The sequence below is a fragment of the Phoca vitulina genome, unplaced genomic scaffold (assembly GCF_004348235.1).
Source record: "Phoca vitulina isolate PV1807 unplaced genomic scaffold, GSC_HSeal_1.0 scaffold32, whole genome shotgun sequence".
Classification (NCBI taxonomy): domain Eukaryota; kingdom Metazoa; phylum Chordata; class Mammalia; order Carnivora; family Phocidae; genus Phoca; species Phoca vitulina.
In genome coordinates this window covers 7,170,986-7,189,934 of record NW_022589735.1, presented here as the reverse complement: position 1 = coordinate 7,189,934, position 18,949 = coordinate 7,170,986, and the positions used below count along the sequence as shown (strand labels likewise).

Genomic DNA, 18,949 nt, shown 5'->3' with positions numbered 1-18,949 from the left:
TGGTTTCAGCTCAGGTCATGATCTCAGGGTCGTGAGATCTAGCCCTGTGTCAGGCTCTGCACTGGATGTGGAGCCTGTTTAAGGTTCTCTCCCTCTCAGGACGCCTGGGTGGCTCAGTCATTGAGCATCTGCCTTCGACTCAGGTCATGGTCCCAGGGTCCTGGGATCGAGCTCCGCATCGGGCTCCCTGCTCGGCGGGAAGCCTGCTTCTCCCTCTCACACTCCCCTTGCTTGTGTTCCCTCTCTTGCTGTCTCTGTCAAATAAATAAATAAAATCTTAAAAAAAAAAAAAGATTCTCTCCCTCTCCTTGGGAGCCGCCCCTGCCCCCTGCTCACGGGCATGTGCTCTCTCTCTAAAATAAATAAACAAACAAACTAAAAACCTACACTAGAGTGAAAATAGCTGTACAACCTATATAGACTCAAAAGACACCACCTTTATGAACTAAAAACCTCACATAGTATTCGCACATCATTTTACTACCTTCCTTTTCCTGCTCCCAATATCTTACAGACAATTAGCAACTTGAGGAAAAGCCTGTCCTGTAGTCTTTGTAAGCTGCGTACTACTAGTGCAGTGTCTGGCACTCAGGAAGTACCAGTAAAAAAGGAAGCCCAAATGTCACTGTCCGTGAAAGAAACACGGCTTTCCAAACCCAACTTTCATGATCACAACACCTGTTTCACATGTGCAAATTGTGCATTTTTCTAGGTTAAGTCTGTAGTACACAATGTAGTATTAAAATTATACAAACATCCCTAAAAGCCTTCTTAAAAATAAGCACAATCTTACTTTAATGACAGAACCATCTGTGAAGAAGAAATCCACATAATATGAATTTTAAAAAATATAGTTGCACTGTAAAAAAAAAACCAAAACAATAAACAGCACTGTAAACCTACATATGTGGTCAACTGATTTTCAACAAGTGTGCCAAGAGCATCCAACAGGGAAAGAATAGTCTTCTTAACAAATGGTGTTGGGACAACTGAACAACCATATGCAAAAGAATGAATTTGGATGCTTACCTCAGATGGTATTAAAAAAATAACTCAAAATGGATCAAAGACCTAAATGTAAGAGCTAAAACTACAAAACTCTTAGAAGAAAACTTAGAGTCCAACCCTAATGACCTTGGATTTGGCAAAGAACCCTTACATATGACACCAAAAGAATAAGACACAAAAGAAACAAATAGATAAAATGGACTTGAGCAAAATTAAGAACTTCCGTGCTTCAAAGGATACCATCAAGAAATTGAAAAGACGACCCAAAGAATGGGAGAAAATATCTGCAAATCATATATCTGTTAAGAGACGGCTACCTACAATATAGAAAGAGCTCTTACAACTCAATGATAAAAAGACAACCCAATGAAAAAATGAGCAAAGGATCTGAACAGACATTTCTATAAGGAAGATAAACAATGGTCAATAATGATGTTGTCTGACATCATTTGTCATGGGGAAAATGCAAATCAAACCCACAATGAGACACCACTTCACACCTACTAGGATGACTAGGATAAAAAACACAGATAACAACAAGTGTTGACAAGGATGCAGAGAAAATGAAAGCCTAGTGGGGATGTAAAGTGGTGCAACTAGCTTTGGAAAACATTCTGGAAGTTCCTCAAATGGTTAAAGACATAGTTACTGTATGACCTTGCAATTCTACTCCTAGGTATATAACCAAGTGAAATGAAAACATTATGTGCACACAAAAACTTGTACACAAATGTTTATAGCAGCATTATTTCACAATAGCCCAAAGCTCAAAACAACTTGAACATCCATCAGCTGACGAACATGCTACACTTGGAATAACCTTGAAAACATTATGCTAAGTGAAAGAATCCAGTTGCAAAAGACCACATATGGTAAGATTCAATTTACATACGATGTCCAGAAAACGAAATCTACAGAGACAAAGAAAAGATGAGTGGTTCCATAGAGCTGGGAGGAAGACAAAGGGAAAGTGGGTAATAGATGAAGAAGAGGGAGTTTCTCTTTGAGGTGATGAAAACACTCTAAAATTCACTGTTGTGATGGTTGCACATGTCTATAAATATACTCAAAACCATATAATTGTACACTTTAAATGGGTGGAAGGCATGGTATGTGGATTGTATTTCAATAAAGCTATTTAAAAAAATATAAATAGAGCAGTGGCCAAGGTCATGCCTGTGAACTGTATTAAAGATGCAAATAATCCTCCACCCCCTTGAATTGCCAATTATCTTACACTCATTTACCTGGTAAATGGCCTAAAAGTTAATAGCCTGAACTTTCAAGTCATCTCTCCTTTTCCTCACACCTCTGACAATAGTCTGCTGGTCTCCAAATGCTAGTGGATTCCAAAACATATACTGAATGCAACAAAATCTCCTCTTCTCTCCATCTACACTGCAAGACTTCAGGTCCTCTTTTTTTTTTTTTTAATTTGAGAGAGCGCGAGCCAGAGAGAGGGCACAAGAAAAGGGAGCAGCAGAGGGAGAGGGAGAAGCAGGTTCCCCGCTGAGCAGGGAGCCCAATGTGGGACTCAATCCCAGCACCCTGGGATCACGACCTGAGCCGAAGGCAGATGCTTAACAGACTGAGCCACCCAGGCGCCCCTTACATTTTTTAATCTATAAAGGCCATCTAATGGATCTTTCTGGCTCTAATCTTTCTCTCCTTCACTCAACTATAGTCTCTAGTTAATCTTCCTCAAGCCCAAATCCTAGTATGAGTCATCACTACTCTTTTTTATAGAGCCTTCAATTAAGACTCTTTGTTTTTCCTAGGAATGAAACCCAAACTCTTTGACATGATATCCATTCATATATCTAAGTACTGGAAAAACAGAATGATAAGCAAAAACAAGGACTTTATAATCATGGAGCTTAACACTCATCTGTATAATGTCAATGACTATCTCCGCAACTATTCATGCACATAAAGGTAAAATGGTAACTGTGGCAGGTACAACAAAAGGCAAGAGCTTACAATTGTGTGTGCGTGAGCATGTGAGTGAATGTGTGAGTGAGAAAGAGGGAGAGAGAGGGGGAGAGACGAAGAGAGACAGACAGATCTAGCCAGGAAAATGAGCAAAGATTTCCCTGAACAAAGGGGCGCCTGGGTGGCTCAGTCGTTAAGCGTCGGCCTTCGGCTCAGGTCATGATCCCAGGGTCCTGGGATCGAGCCCCGCATTGGGCTCCCTGCTCCGCGGGAAGCCTGCTTCTCCCTCTCACACTCCCCCTGCTTGTGTTCCCTCTCTTACTGTGTCTCTCTCTGTCAAATAAATAAATAAAATCTTTAAAACAACAACAACAACAACAACAAGTACCGTTCAGGTTAAGACCTGAAATATAGGTAGGAAGTAAACTGGGAAAGGTAAGTGTTCAGTGTACAGAGAACAGCATGTATAAAGTCAGAAAAGACAGGAGGACTTAAAGGCAGTCCATGGGAGCAAAAGGTACAGAAGGAAGGGTGGTGAGAAAGGAGACTCAAGACCTGAAAAGCTAGATCATAAAGCATGCAGACTTTATAGATTATATTTAAAAAACATATAATATATATATAACCATATCTGTTTAGTAAAATTTGAGTCTTGCGGGACGGACAGAGAGGAAGGGGGGTTGCGGGGGAGGTATAACTCATTTTTACATGAGATAACTCATGTCACAAAACAACCAGTGAAGTTAATGTATAAGATCTGAACTTCTGGGGTGTCTGGGTTCCTCAGTCAGTTGAGCATCTGACTCTTGCTTTCAGCTCAGGTTAGGATCTGAGAGTCCTGGGATGGAGCCCTGCTTGAGATTTTTTCCTCTTCCTCTCCCTCCCCCTCTACCCCTCCCTCACTCCTGCTCATGCAAGCGCACACGCGCTCTCTCTCTCTAATAAATAAATAAAATCTTAAAAAAAAAAAAGATACGGGGAAGTGAGCAGCAGGGCGGGCTGACAGTAACGGGGCTGAGAAGCTGTTCACAGAGCAAGTGAAAATGAATGCCAAAGGACTTGGATCTCAGCTAAAGGACAGTATTCTAGTTACTGAACTTTCAGCAAGGGGACCTTTTGAAAGTCATGATCTTCTTCGAAAAGGTCTTCCTTGTGTGAAAAATGAACTTTTGCCCAGTCATCCTCTTGAATTATCAAGAAAAAATTTCCAGCTCAACCAAGATAAAATGAATTTTGCCACACTGAGAAGCATCCAGGGTCTGTTTGCTCCACTAAAATTACAAAGGGAAATGAAGGCAGTGCAGCAGGTTCAGCGTCTTCCATTTCTTCAAAGCTCAAACCTTTCACTGGATATTTTGAGGGGCAATGATGGGACTATTGGATTTGAAGATATTCTTAATGACCCATCACAAAGTGAACTAATGAAAGAACCACACTTGATGGTGGCATACAGACTCGGTTTACTGTAATCTATTTTGCTGTCTGTTCATGAAAATAGAGGGGTTGCGTGTTGTTTATAGTCCTCTTTTTACTATAACTTGATGTACACAACCTTAAAAGTACTGACACATGAGAATTTTTGCCTAAACAGTATCTGTGATCATTTGAAATTATTTGGGTCTTTGGTTTATGGCCAAGTGACAATTGAAAGCACTAAAGGGAAATGATTTTAAAACTTCCAATTTATATGAAAACAATAGCTTTCTATGTCTTTAAAAATCTGTTGATCATGAGTATTTTAAAACTGTGTAGAGTTTCTAATTCAGCCTATTTTCTGGATATTCCATAAATTTAATTTTGAACAACCACTATCAGCATTTGAGTCTGTAACCTTCATAGTAGCATCTTGCAGAATAAACATCTGTAATTGATTTCAGTGGCAACACTTCAAATTAAGTATGGAGTAAGATATTTATATTTTACCTTGTTTCAGTATAGCCTACTGAAGCTCATAAGAATAATATTGGATTTATTGATGTTATTTTAGAATTGTAGCTATTCTTTGATTCAGGTTGGTTAAGTACAATAAGTTCAAAGGTTTTGACTTTGGTCTTCTTTGTAAAGTGAAAAATTAAATAAAGCAACCAGCATATGCTAATTAAAAATAAAAGATATGAACTTCTGTGTTAGTGTAAAAAGATTTGGGAGTACTATATAGGTTATCCATGAAAGAAGGAGGAAGGAGGTTAAATTATTTACATTATACTTGAGGGATTATATTGTCTCTGTTATCTTTTTCTTCGAGTGATGCACAAAGAAGTAGCTCTTCAAGTGTTTTTTAACTGGAAAAGAATCTAACAAAAATCATAAATTGAGGGCACCTGGGTGGCTCAGTTGGTTAAGCCTCTGCCTTTAGCTCAGGTCATGATCTCAGGATCCTGGGATCGAGCCCCACTTCGGGCTCCACGCTCTCAATGTGGAGTCTGCTTGAAATTCTCTCTCCCTCTCTCTCTGCCCCTCCTACCATGCACCCCCCTAAAATAAATAAATAAATCTTTTAAAAAAATCATAAATTGAGATTGCTAGAAGCACCTGTATTTTCATCCACCTCATTATAGCTAACTTTGTACAATGAATTATTTTTATTCTAATATTTGTTTCTTGAATCTTCAGCTACGTTTTCTAAGCCTACCTCAAAAGTGTTTCCTGACAAAGAAATGCATTTTAGTATATTCTCTCTTTACTGGATTTTACTCATTTTTCAGTAGAGCAGAAAGACCAAGTTTTTAGACAAAGGTATAGAATACTGGGAGAACTCTCAAAACAGGTTTTTAATACAATTTACTAAACTTGGATGTTTAAGGACTGAATTGAATTATCACACAACTCGAAATACCAGAGAGTATGAATCATGACGCTTTCATAGTTTCATTAGTTAGTATCCCAAGATACATTACACACTAAAAGCAAGGTTAATGACATAAATGCATATTCAAACTACTGTTGATAATCTGGATGTTTTCTTCTTTTTTCAGCTTAGGGCATCCTTGTTTCTACTTTGTACAGTGACAGATTAAGAGCTCATACGAGGAGAAGAAAAAACTCAGCTCTGTCATTTTCTTGTTTGCTCAGAAATGCATTTTAGTGTTATTTCACTCAGTAGCTTCATTGCAGGTATATCTTTTAAGCCGCTTGTCCATCAGTGAAGATCTGTAAATCATCTTAACTGATCCAATTTAAAACTGTAATATGCTAGAGCCAGTAAGAGCAAATGAATGAAAGCAATTCTACCAACTTTTCCATAATGAAAAGACCTAAACTTCTCTTGGAATACCTTGGAAATAAAATGTGACCACTTGCCATTCAGATCAAGAGAAACAATACTACTTTGATTCTGTTTTCTTAGACTTAAAAATAGAGAATTTTTCGAACTAAAAAATAAGAATAAAGTTTTCATCCCGTTTCCATCCCTGCCCCCAATCTCCAATACACATAACACTGGAGTATATAAATGCTTTCCACTTTGGAGACCACTGACTTACCATAGTGGTAAGAATAAAGACAGAGAAAAATGAATGGAATTAAAACACATTAAAGGAGGTAAAAGCATTAGGACTTGGTGACAGTTTATTGGGTATGACAGAGAGGGAAGTGCCAAAGATAATTCCAAAAAGGTTTTTCTAGCTTCACTAAGACAGGAAACAGTCAAAGAGGATCATGCTTGTTTTCTCTTGCTTTTTGGTTGGGAACTAGCAGGGAGAATCACTAGTTCTCCCTGGAAGATGTCTCAAAGGCACTTAAAACTCAACATCTAAGAAGTGTCAACTATGCAGCTGGATGTATATATCTGAATTAAGATAAAAAATTTTGTTAAGATAAAAATTTGTAGAACATCTAAGTAAAGGGAATAGGATATAAAGAGAAGACAATTCTAGGTCTAAGCATGGTGTGTATAACTATGCATCCACACAAACACTAATATGTAATTTTTTTCATTCTTTTGTATTATTTTATTTCCACAACGAAATATTGGGCAGACTGAGGCAAAACACATTTCTTCATTTGTATTCTTTTATACCACCAAGCACAGTGCCTAGAAAACTTGTATTTATTGGTAGAGGCAAAGATAGAGGAGAAAAAGGACAAGTCAGAGAAGTAAGGTAACTCTAGATGAGCAACATATAGTGGGAGACAAGAAATAGGTTAAAACAGTATTTAATGCTCATGAGAAGCCATATGAAGATAAAAAATGAAAAACAATGATTGAATTGACAAAATGGGCCACTAGTGGTCATAATGAAAATGGTTTTGGTGAGGTATCATGTGTAAAAGCAAGATCAATCAGACTAGACTGAGGAGTGCCTGAGGAAAGAACAGACATTAAGTATTAACCACTCTTTCAGGAAGTTTAACTCTAAGGAGGACGACTAGCTGGAGAATCACACGGAATAGAGGGATTTATTTGTTTTGTTGTATGTATGTATGTATTGTGTTGTTTTTAAATAGGACAGATCAAGGATGTTTAAGTAAATGACAATGGATTCACTAAACCAGCTCTCCAAACATATTCCTAAACTCAACTTCTCATCCACCACAAGCCACATGTGAACTGCTCTTTCAGACCTGCTAATGAGTGTGAAATCCTTATTGTGCTCCTTACCTTCCCATGTGCTTCTGGCATTCCTATACTTCTCCTTCTAAGCCCAGTTACTGTCATCATCTTTAGGATGTCATCTCCAAATTCCCTATCAAAATTTTCTCCCTTCTCTGGCCTCTCAGTGGACCCAGTTCATATGGTCAGCAGACACAGAGAATAAATACCTAGTAAAGCTTTGTATAAAGTTTTAAACTAAAATACACATGAAGGTGTATTCACTGAAAAGTCAGAGAATGAGATGAGCTATAAAAAACCAAAACCCAACTTGTAAAAGCAACCCAACTGAAGCAATGATCACTAAGTACCTAACTGAAGTATTTCAGAAAAACCAAAAATCTAAACGCATTACCTGAGTATTTATACACAAATTCAGTAAATAAACATTTACTGAACAGCCACAGGTGCCAGGAACTATTCTAGGCATTGGCACATACTATTCTAATTGCTTTTTTAAATACCAATCTTAGAACAGGGTAACATCCAAATGATTCAATGTTATACCTCCGAAGCACCTAGAACACTGCCAGGAGTTGTTTCAAACATACACTGAATACGTGCAAGGGCAGTCAAAAGCTTCAGTACGCTTCAAACTATCACTGAAAAATCTACTAACCTATCTCCAACGATACCCACCTCATTTGCTTTCCCTCCAATGACAAAGAATGAGCTAACTGTGCACTATTCTGAAGTCAATATCCTGTACTTGAGCACTGAATCTCAACCTCTCTTGTGGAGATTTCCTAAGGGTACCCTCTATCTTTCATGTATCATATGCTTTTCCTTCTTACTAAAACATTATGATCAGCATATATATATAAGATAAAACATTCTCATCTTATAAAAATACTCACCTGACAACATCACTATACCCTTCTTGGCAGGATCACATTTCTCTGTTCCCTTTTACAGACAATGCCTCAAAAGAAGCTCACTGGCTCCAGTATAATTTGTGCCTCTGTAATCATTCTTTTGCCCTCAGCTTTCTAACTAAAATGCATCATCAATAAAGAATACATTGTTAAATATGATACCTGGAACACAGTAAGAACTTCGTAAGTAAATGTTTTGACAAATAACCATCAAATTTATACAGATGAAAGCCATAATGACTGAGATCAAGAATATGCTAAATGAGATTAACAGCAGATTAGACACTGCAGAACCAAAGATTATTGAAACAGAAGATATAACAATAGAAACTACTCCTAAATGAAACAACAAAAAAGACTGAAAAAAAAAAAATGAATAGTGCATTATTGAGTTATGGAACGATTTCAAGAGGCCTAATATACATGTAATTGGAGCCCTTCAAATAAAGGAGAAAAGGGGAAAAGGGAGTACAGAAAAATATCTTGAGAAAATAACAGCAAACTTTTTTCTAAATGTGATAACTATAAACCAAAGTTCCAAGAAGCTAAAAATAACCCCAAGCACAAAAAAGATGAAAAGAACCACACCAAGACACATCAAACCTGAACAGCTTAAAATCAGTGATAGAGACAAAAAGAATCTTAAAAGCAACCAGAAAGAAAAAAGACAAATTATATACAAAGACGGAAAAAATTAAAAATAAACTATATACCAGACACAACGCGAGCCAGAAGACAGTGGACAACATCTTTAACCTAGAATTCTATTTCCAGCAAAAATACCTTAAGAAAAAAGGTAAAATAAAAATTTCAGACACCAAAAAGCAGGAAGCATTCATCACAAGCAGACAAGCATTAAATGAAATGTTAAAAGTCAGTCCTCCAGGTAGAAGGAAAATGCCAATCAGAAATCTGGATGAACACAAAGGAATAAAGAGCAAAAGAAATGGTAACTATATAAAGAAAAACAAAAGTCCTTTTGCCTCTATTATTTAAATGTCTTCAAAAGATAAGAGACTGTCTAAATGAAAAATAAAAATATTGTGGGGTTTATAACTTAAATGTTAAGTAAAATGTATGCAACAATAGAACAGATACTGGGAAGGGAGAAAAAAGCATAATGTTGAAAGGTTCTTATATAACAGAAAAGAATGGTATATTACTTGAAGATAAGACTTTGACAAAGACATATTCTATAAACCCTGGAGCACACATAAAATAAAACAGTTAAAGTTAATAAGCCAAAACTACAATGCAAGCATAAAAAATACTCAATCCAAAAGAAGGCTAAAAAGGGGGAGGGCAGATGGGACAAGTAGATATCAAAAGGCAAGATGGCATATCAACAACCACATTAAATATAAATGGTCTAAGTACACCCCCAAAATAAATAAATACCCCAATAAAAGAGCAGAGTATCAGACTGGATTTTTAAAAAAGGCAAGACAAAATTATATGCTTCTTACAAGAAGTGCATTTTAAATAAATGAACACAAATAAGTTAAAAATAAAGAATGGAAAAAGGAATACAATACGTACACTAATCAAAAGAAAGCTAGGATAGTTATATTAATATTGGACAAAGTAAATTTTATAGCAAAGATTATCATCAGGATTAAAAGGGGTCATTTCATAACAATAAACGCATCAACTCATCTAGAACTAATAGCAATCCCAAATGTTTATGCACCTAAAACATGAACTCCTAAAAGTATGAAGAAGTGAACAATGACAAATTCAAAATAATTGGGAGATTAACTATAACTCTCAATAACTGATAGAACAAGTTAAATTAAAATGAGTAAGAATATAGAAAACTTGACTAATGCTATAAACCAAGTTGATCTAATCAACATTTATAAAACACTTAACAACAGCAAAATACATATTCAAGTGTACACAAAACTTTTACCATAGAAAACAATATTCTGGGCCATGAAATAAGTTGTAATAAATGTAAAAGAATTCAAGTCACCCAAAGTACATTCTCTGACCACAACGAAATTAAGCCACAAGTAAGAGAAAATATATAAGGTAACAGAAAATAGGTGGAAAACCTCCAAATATCCTGAAAACTAAATGACACTTCAAAATAATCCGCAGAATAAAGAAGAAATCAAAAAAGAAATCAGAAGATATTCTGAACCGAATAAAAATGAAAACACATTTCAGAATTTGTGGTCTGCAAATAAAACATTACTTAGAGGAAAATTTATAGCACTAACAGCCTGTACGAGAAAGTAAGAAAGATCTCAAATCAATGACCTTAGCTTCCTCTTTAAGAATTTTTTTAAGGGCGCCTGGGTGGCTCAATTGGTTAAGCGTCTGCCTTCAGCTCAGGTCATGATCCCAGGGTCCTGGGATGGAGTCCCACATCCAGCTCTCTGCTCAGTGAGGAGGAGTCGGCTTCTCCCTCTGCCCCTCCCCTCCCCTCCTCTCCCCTCTCCTCCACTTGTGCTCTCTCTCTGGCTCTCTCTCAAATAAAATCTTTAAAAAAAAAAACAGAATTTTTTAAAAAAGAAGTGTAAATTAAAACAAAAAAACAGAATTAAAAAAATACAATGTTTTTTCAAAAGAAATATAAATTAAACCAAATGAAAGCAGGATAAGAAAGTAATAAACAAGACAATGGAAATCAATGCAACAAAGCTCAAAAACAATGAAGTAGAAAAAGCAGTTTTTTAGAAGATCAATAAAACTGGAAAACCTCAAGGGGCACCTGGGTGGTTCAGCTGGTTGTGTCCAACTCCTGATTTTGGCTCAGGTCATGGGATCAAGCCCCATGTTGGGCTCTGTGCTCAGTGGGGGAGTCTGCTTGAGATTCTCTCCCTCTACCCCTTCCCCACTCACTCTCTAAAAATAAATAAATAAATCTTAAAAAAAAGAAAAAGAAAGAAAGACAGAAAGACAGAAAGAAAAGAAAGGCACCACATATGTGAACAATTGCAATTGCTAAGGCAATTCCATGCAGAGACAAGCTGCTTCTTTTTTTAAGAGGTGGGGGAGGGGGACAAAGGAAGAGGGAGAAAATCTCAAGCAGACTCCACACCCAGCACGGAGCCCAGCGGTGGTGGGGGGGTGGGGAGTTGATCTCAAGACCTTGAGTTCATGACCTGGGCTAAAATCAAGAGTCTGACACTTAACTGAGTGGGCCACCCAGGAGCCCCCAGAGACAAGCTTTTTAAACAAATGATGATGGAAATGGGTATCTGTACACAAAAAAAATAAACTGTGATCTATATCTTATCACCATATACAAAAATTACCTTAAAATGGATCACAGACCTACATGTAAAGCCTAAAACTATAAAACGTCTTAAAAAAAAAAAAAAAAGGAGAATGTGGGTAGGGCAAAATTTCTTAGACACCAAAAACATGATCTGTAAACAAAAAAACTGATTAATTAGACTTCATCAATATTAACAACTTCTCGGGGCGCCTGGGTGGCTCAGTTGGTTAAGCGACTGCCTTCGGCTCAGGTCATGATCCCGGAGTCCTGGGATCAAGTCCCACATCGGGCTCCCGGCTCAGCGGGGAGCCTGCTTCTCCCTCTGACCCTATCCCCTCTCATGCTGTTTCTCTCTCTCTGTCAAATAAATAAATAAACAAAATCTTTAAAAAAAAAAAAATATTAACAACTTCTCATCTTCAAAAGATAGTTAAGATAATGAAATGGGAAGCTACTTACTGGGGGGAAAATGTATAAATCTTGTATCTGGTAATAGACCTGCATCCTGAACATATAAGCTCTCAAAAACTCAGTTAAGAAGAGGACAACAGGGGCGCCTAGGTGGCTCAGTTGGGTGAGCATCTGCCCTCAGCTCCGGTCATGATCTTGGGGTCCTGGGATTGAGCCCCATGTCGGGCTCACTGCTCAGTGGGGAGCCTGCTTCTCCCCCTGCTTGTACTCTCACACACACTCTCTCTCAAATAAATAAATAAAATCTTTAAAAAAAAAATGAAGAGGACAACAATCCAGTAAGAGATAGGCAAAAGATTTAAATAGTGCACCAAAGAAGACACACAAATGACAAATAAATACATGAAAAGGTGCTCAACATCATCTGTCATAGAAAATGTCAATTAAAACCAAAATGAAGCACCCCTACGCAGCTGCTAAAAGGCCTAAAATTTAAAAAGACTGACCATACCAAACACTGGTAAGTATGTGGAGCAACTGAAACTCTCACCTATCGCTAGTAGGAATATAAAATGGTTCAATCATTTTAGAAAACAGTATGAGATTTTCCTAAAAGTTAAATGTACATCTGCCCTATACTTGAAGGTATTTACTTATGAGAAATAAAAGCATGTGCCCATACAAAGACTTGTACACAAATATTCACAGCAGCTTTATTTTTAACAACTAAAAACCAGAAAGAGCTCAAATGTCCATCAGTAGGTGAATGGGTAAACTGTGGTATAACTATGAAATTGAGTACTACTTAGCAATAAGAAAGAATGATTTATACATTCGACAATATGGATGAATCTCAAAATAACTGCTGAGCTCAGTTGGTTGAGTTCAGATCATGACCTCAGGGTCCAGGGATCTAGCCCCACATGGGGCTCCCTGCTTGGGGTGGTGGGAGGAGGAGAGTCTGCTTCCCCTGTCCCTTCATAGCTCATGCTCTCTCTCTCAAATAAATAAAATCTTAAAACAAAATAGTAATTGTGCTGAGTTAAAGAAACCAGACCAAAAAGAATACATGTATTATCATTCCATTTACACATGATTCTCAAAAATGCAAACTAATGTATAGTGACAGAAATCAGATTAGTAGTTGCCTAGGGATGGGAAGGGCAGAGACTACAGGAAGACATTATAAAGGATCATAAGGAAACATCTGGGGTACATCAACAAGAGAAAGGACAAAAACCATATGAACATTTCAAAAGGTGCAGAAAAAGCATCTGACAAATTACAACATCCAGGTTTAGGGGGAACATACCTCAACATAATAAAGGCCATATATGAAAAACCCACAGTGAACATCATCCTCAATGGGATAAACTGAAAGCTTTCCCCCTAAGATCATGAACAAGACAAGGATGTCTACTCTTACCACTTCTATTCAACACAGTATACTGCAAGTCCTAGCCACAGCGATCAGACAAGAAAAAAGAAATAAAAGATACCCAAATTGGTAAGGAAGAACTCAAACTTTCACTATTTGCAGATGACATACCATATATAGAAAATTGTAAAAGATTCCACCAAAAAGCTAGGACAAATAAATGAATTCAATAAGATCGCAGGATATAAAAGCAAGATACAGAAACCTGTTGCATTTCTATACACTAGTAATGAAATAGCAGGAAAAAAATAAAGAAAACAACCCCATTTACAATTGCACCAAAAATAATAAAATACCTGGGAATATATTTAACCAAGGAGGTAAAAGATCTGTACTCTGAAACTACAAAATGCTGATGAAAGAAACTGAAGACAACACCAACAAATGGAAAGAAACTCCATGCTCATGGAATTAGGAGAACAAATATTGTTAAAATGTCCATACTATGGAAAGCAATGTACAGATTTAATGCAATCCCTATCAAAATACCAATAGCATTTTTCACATAACTAGAACAAATACTCTAAAATTTATATGGAACTACAAAAGACCCCAAATAGCAATCTTAAAAAAGAACAAAACTGGAGGTATCAAAATCCCAGATTTCAAGATATGCTACACAAAGCTGTAGTAATCAAAACAGTATGGCACTGGCACAAAAGAAGACACACAGATCAATGGAAGAAAAAACAGAACCCAGAAACAAACCCATGATTATATGGTCAATTAATCTATAGTAAAGGGTGCAAGAATATGCAAAGGGGGGGCGCCTGGGTGGCTCAGTCAGTTGGGTGTCCGACTCTCTTGGTTTCAGTCCAGGTCATGATCTCATGGGTTGTGGGGTTGTGCCCCACATCAGGCGCTGCACTCAGCAGGGAGTCTGCTTGAGATTCTTTCCCTCTGCCCCTCCCCCCACTTGCACACACATTCTTTCTTTCTCTCTAGAATAAGTAAGTAAATCTTAAAAAAAAAAAAAAAGAAGAATATGCAATGGGAAAAAGCTCGTCAAGAAATGGTGTTGGGAAAACCAATGCAAAAGAATGAAACTAGACCACTTTCACACCGTATTTATTTTATACACAAAAATAACTTCAAATTGGATTAAAGCCCTAAATGTGAGACCTGGAACCATAAAACTCCCAGAAGAGAGCACAGGCAGTAATTTCTCTGACACTTGCTATAGCAAAATTTTTCTAAATATGTCTCTTAAGGCAAGGAAAACAAAGGAAAAATAAGCTGTTGGGACTATATCAAAATAAAAAGCTCCTGCACAGCAAAGAAAACAATCAATAAAACAAAAAGACAACCTAATGAATGTGAGAAGATATGTACAAATGATATATCCAATAAGGGTTAGTATCTAAAATATATAAAGAACTTATACAACATAACACCAAAAAGCAAATAATCTAATTAAAAAGTGGACAAAAGACAAGAACATACATTTCTTCAAAGACGACATACAGTTGGCCCTCAGACACATGAAAAGATGCTCAACATTACTCATCATCAAGGAAATGCAAATCAAAACCACAATGAGATCTTACCTCACACCTGTCAGAATGGCTAAAATCAAAAACACAAGAAACAACAAGTGCTGGCAAGGATATGGAGGGAAAAAACCCTCATTCACTGTTGGTGGGAACACAAGCTGATGCAACAACTGTGGAAAACAGTATGGAGTTTCCTCAAAAAATTAAAAATAGAACTACCCTATGTTCTGGTAATTGCACTACTGGGTATTCACCCAAAGAATACAAAAATACTAGTTCAAAAAGATACAAGCACCCCTATGTGTACTACAGCATTATCTGCCGTAGCCAAATTATGGAAGCAACCCAAGTGTCTATCAATAGATGAATGGAAGAAGAAGATGTGGTGTGTGTGTATATATATACACAAACACACACACAATGGAATATTACTCAGCCATAAAAAAGAATAAAATCTTGCCATTTGCAACAACACGGATGGATCTAGAGAGTATAATGCTAAATGAAGTAAGTCAGTCTGAGAAAAACAAAGTACCGTATGATTTCATTCATATGCAGAATTTAAGAAAACAAATGAACAAAGAAAGAAAGGGATAAACAAAAAAACCCGAGACTCTGAAATAAAGAGAACAGATGGTTACCAGAGGAGAGGTGGGTGGGGGGGATGGGTGAAATAGGTGGAAGGGTTTGAGTATGTACACTTACCATGACGAGCACTGAGTAATGTACAGAATTGGTGAATCCCTATATTGTACACCTGAAACTAGTATGGCGTGCTATGTTAATTACACTGGAATTTTTTTTTTAAATTTAAGATATTATTTATTGAGAGAAAGAGAGAGAAAAAAAAGCACAAGTGAGGGTAGGGGCAGAGGGACAAGCAGACTCCCCGCTGAGCATGGAGCCCCACACAGGGCTCTATCCCAGGACCCTGGGATCATGACCTGAGCTGAAGTCAGATGCTTAACCGACTGAGCCACCCAGGCACCCACCCTGAAAAAAAAAATGTTTTAAGAGAAACATTTGGGAGTAATTGATATGTTAAGTGTACCGACTGTCATGATGAGTTTCACAGGTTTACACATAAGTCAAAAAATAAAATTTAAACTTAAAATATGTTCTGTTTATTGAATATAATTAATCCTCAATAAAGTTACTTAAAATAACATACTTGACTGTTTAAAATGTAAGAAATAATAATGTATTGTGAGGTTTATAACATATAGATAAGAAACATGTATGATAAAAGCAGAAAGAACAAAAAGACGGAAGTGAAGTTAAACCGTTGCAAGGCAATTAACCTATACATGAAATGATGTACTGCTTGAAAGTAATTGTGGTACGTGATGTTGTAAACCCTAGAGCAACCACACACACACACACACACACACACACACACTTCCCGATTTCAACATTTACTACAAAACTATATAGTACTCATGACAATGTGACACTGCCATAGGATAGACAGATCAGTAAACAAGAATTTGTATATTCTCAAATATACAAAAAACCCCTCACATTTATGGTCAATTTATTTCAACAAGGGTACGAAGTAGATTCAGTGGGAAAAGAAGAGTCTTTTCAACAAATGGTGCAGGGACAACTGGGTATGCACATGCAAAAGAATGAAGTTGGGACTCCTATCTCACAGCAAATACAAAAATTAACTCAAAATGATCAAAGACCTAAATGTAAAAATTAAAACTATAAAACTCAATGAAGAAAATATAGATGTAAATCCTCATTACCTTGGATTGTGCAATGGTTTCTTAGAAATGACACCAAAAGCACAAACAACAACAAAAAATAAACTGGACTTCATTAAAATTAAAGATTTGTGTACCTTAAAAAACACTATCAAGAAAGCAAAAAGAGGGGCAGCTGGTGGCTTAGTCAGTTAAGCACCTGCCTTCGACTCAGGTCAGGATCCCAGGGTCCTGGGATCAAGCCCCGCGTCAGGGCTTCCTGCTCAGCGGGGAGCATGCTTCTCCCTCTCTCTCTGCCCCTCTCCCCCCTCGTGCACCTTAAAAAAAAAAAAAAAAAAGCAAAAAAGACAACTCACAGTATGGGAGAAAATTTTTGCAAATCATTCATCTGATAAGGGACTATAAGATATACAAACACTATAACTTAATGATAAAAAGACAAATAACCCAATTTAAAAATCAGCAAAATATCTGGATAGATATCTCTCTAAATAAGATATACAAAGGCTCCTGAGCCCATGAAAAGATTCCTAACATCATTAGCCATCAGAGAAATTAATATCAAAACCACAATGATAAACCACTTCACACCCTCTGAAACAGCTTTATTCCCAAGGAAGGGTAACAACTTGGCCATGATTTGAAGAAACTAGAACTCTCAGGCACTGCTGGTGGGAAGATAAAATGTAGCAAACACTGTGGAAAACCATCAGGCAGTTCCTCAAAAGATTAACCACAGTTACTAAATGACCCAGCAAACCAAGAGAACTGAAAACATGTCTCTACACTAATGTTGACAGTAGCAATTTTCCTAATAGCCCCAAACTGAAAACAACCCAAATGTCAATGAACTGATAAACAGATAAACAAAATGTGATATATTTAGCCATAAAATGGAACAAAATACTGACAACATAACATGAATGAACCTTTAAAACATCATACTAGATGTAAAAGATCCAGTCAAAAAAGACCACATATTGTATGATTTGATTTATATGAAATGTCCAGAATAGGCAAATCAATAGAGATATAATACAGATGAGTGACTGCTTTGGGGCCAGGGTGGGGGCTGGAGGACATAGAAGGGTGACTGCTAAATAGTATAGGGTTTTTTTTTGTGGTGATAAAATATTCCAAAATAATTGTGGTGATGGTTACACAACTATGAATATACTAAAAACCAGTAAATTGTACATTTTAAATGAAGGAACTGTATGATGTGTATATTATATCTCAAAAAAAACTGTCACCTAAAAAAAATTATGAATGGACCTGCATTCATAAGCCAGAACTATGAGCTTATGCTCATAGTCTTCTGATAAACTCAAGCTTTAATTTTACAATTAAAAAAAAAGAGGTATACTATTAAAATCCAAAAGAATCTCAAGAAAGGGAACAAAGAAAGAAAGAACTGTTGGGACAAATAGAAAACAAATAACAAATGGTACATTTAAACCCTACAATATAAAAAAAAACAAACCCACAAAAACAAAAAAAACATCCTACAATATCAATTACTACATTAAAAGAAAATGGTTTAAACACCCCAAGATTAAATACTAGAGATTGGCAAACTGCAAAACCAAGACCAAATTATATGCTGCCTAAAAGAAACTCACTTTAAATATAAAGCCACCAAAAGATTAAAAATAAAAGAAAATGTTATATCATGTTAATAGTAAATTAAAAGAAAGCTGGAGTGACTACATGAAAATCCGACAAAGTAGACTTCAGAATAAGCATTAATACCACATATAAAGATGGACATCTCATAATAAAAAAAGAGGGATCAATTTATCAGAAAGATAGTGCAATCCTAAACATACCTAATAACAAAACTTCAAAATACCTGAACTCCAAGTGGACAAAACTGACAGAGGAAATAGACAAATCCACCAACAGAGGTGCAGATGTCAACACTCTCATTAGCTGATAGAACAAACAGAAAGTCCGTTAAAATGTAGACAACTAATCACTCTCGACCAACTTGATCTAATATATACAGAACATATTCTATGGCTTCTGGTGGCTCAGTCGGTTAAGCATCTGCCTTCAGCTCGGGTCATGATCTCGAGGTCCTGGGATCGAGCCCCACGTCAGGCTCCCTGCTCAGCAGAGGGTCTGCCTCTCCCCCTCCCTCGGGCCCTCCTCCCCTCTTGTGCTCACTCTCTCGCTCTCTCTCTCACTGTCTCAAATAAATAAAATCTTTTTTTCCCTAAAGATTTTATTTATTTATTTGACAGAAAGAGAGACAGCGAGA

General features: G+C 36.8%; 2 protein-coding genes across 4 annotated transcripts in view; one reads left to right on the top strand and one right to left on the bottom strand.

The window, feature by feature from the left end:
* The window catches only part of AFF4 (AF4/FMR2 family member 4), an 89,005-nt gene that overhangs the window by 30,930 nt on the left and 39,126 nt on the right, over window positions 1-18,949 (bottom strand). The window lies entirely within an intron of this gene.
* Window positions 3,860-5,283, top strand: LOC116645321 (proteasome maturation protein-like). The gene has a single exon (XM_032425466.1). It carries the CDS (start codon window positions 3,984-3,986, stop codon window positions 4,407-4,409), a length of 426 nt encoding a protein of 141 aa, XP_032281357.1. The 5' UTR covers window positions 3,860-3,983; the 3' UTR covers window positions 4,410-5,283.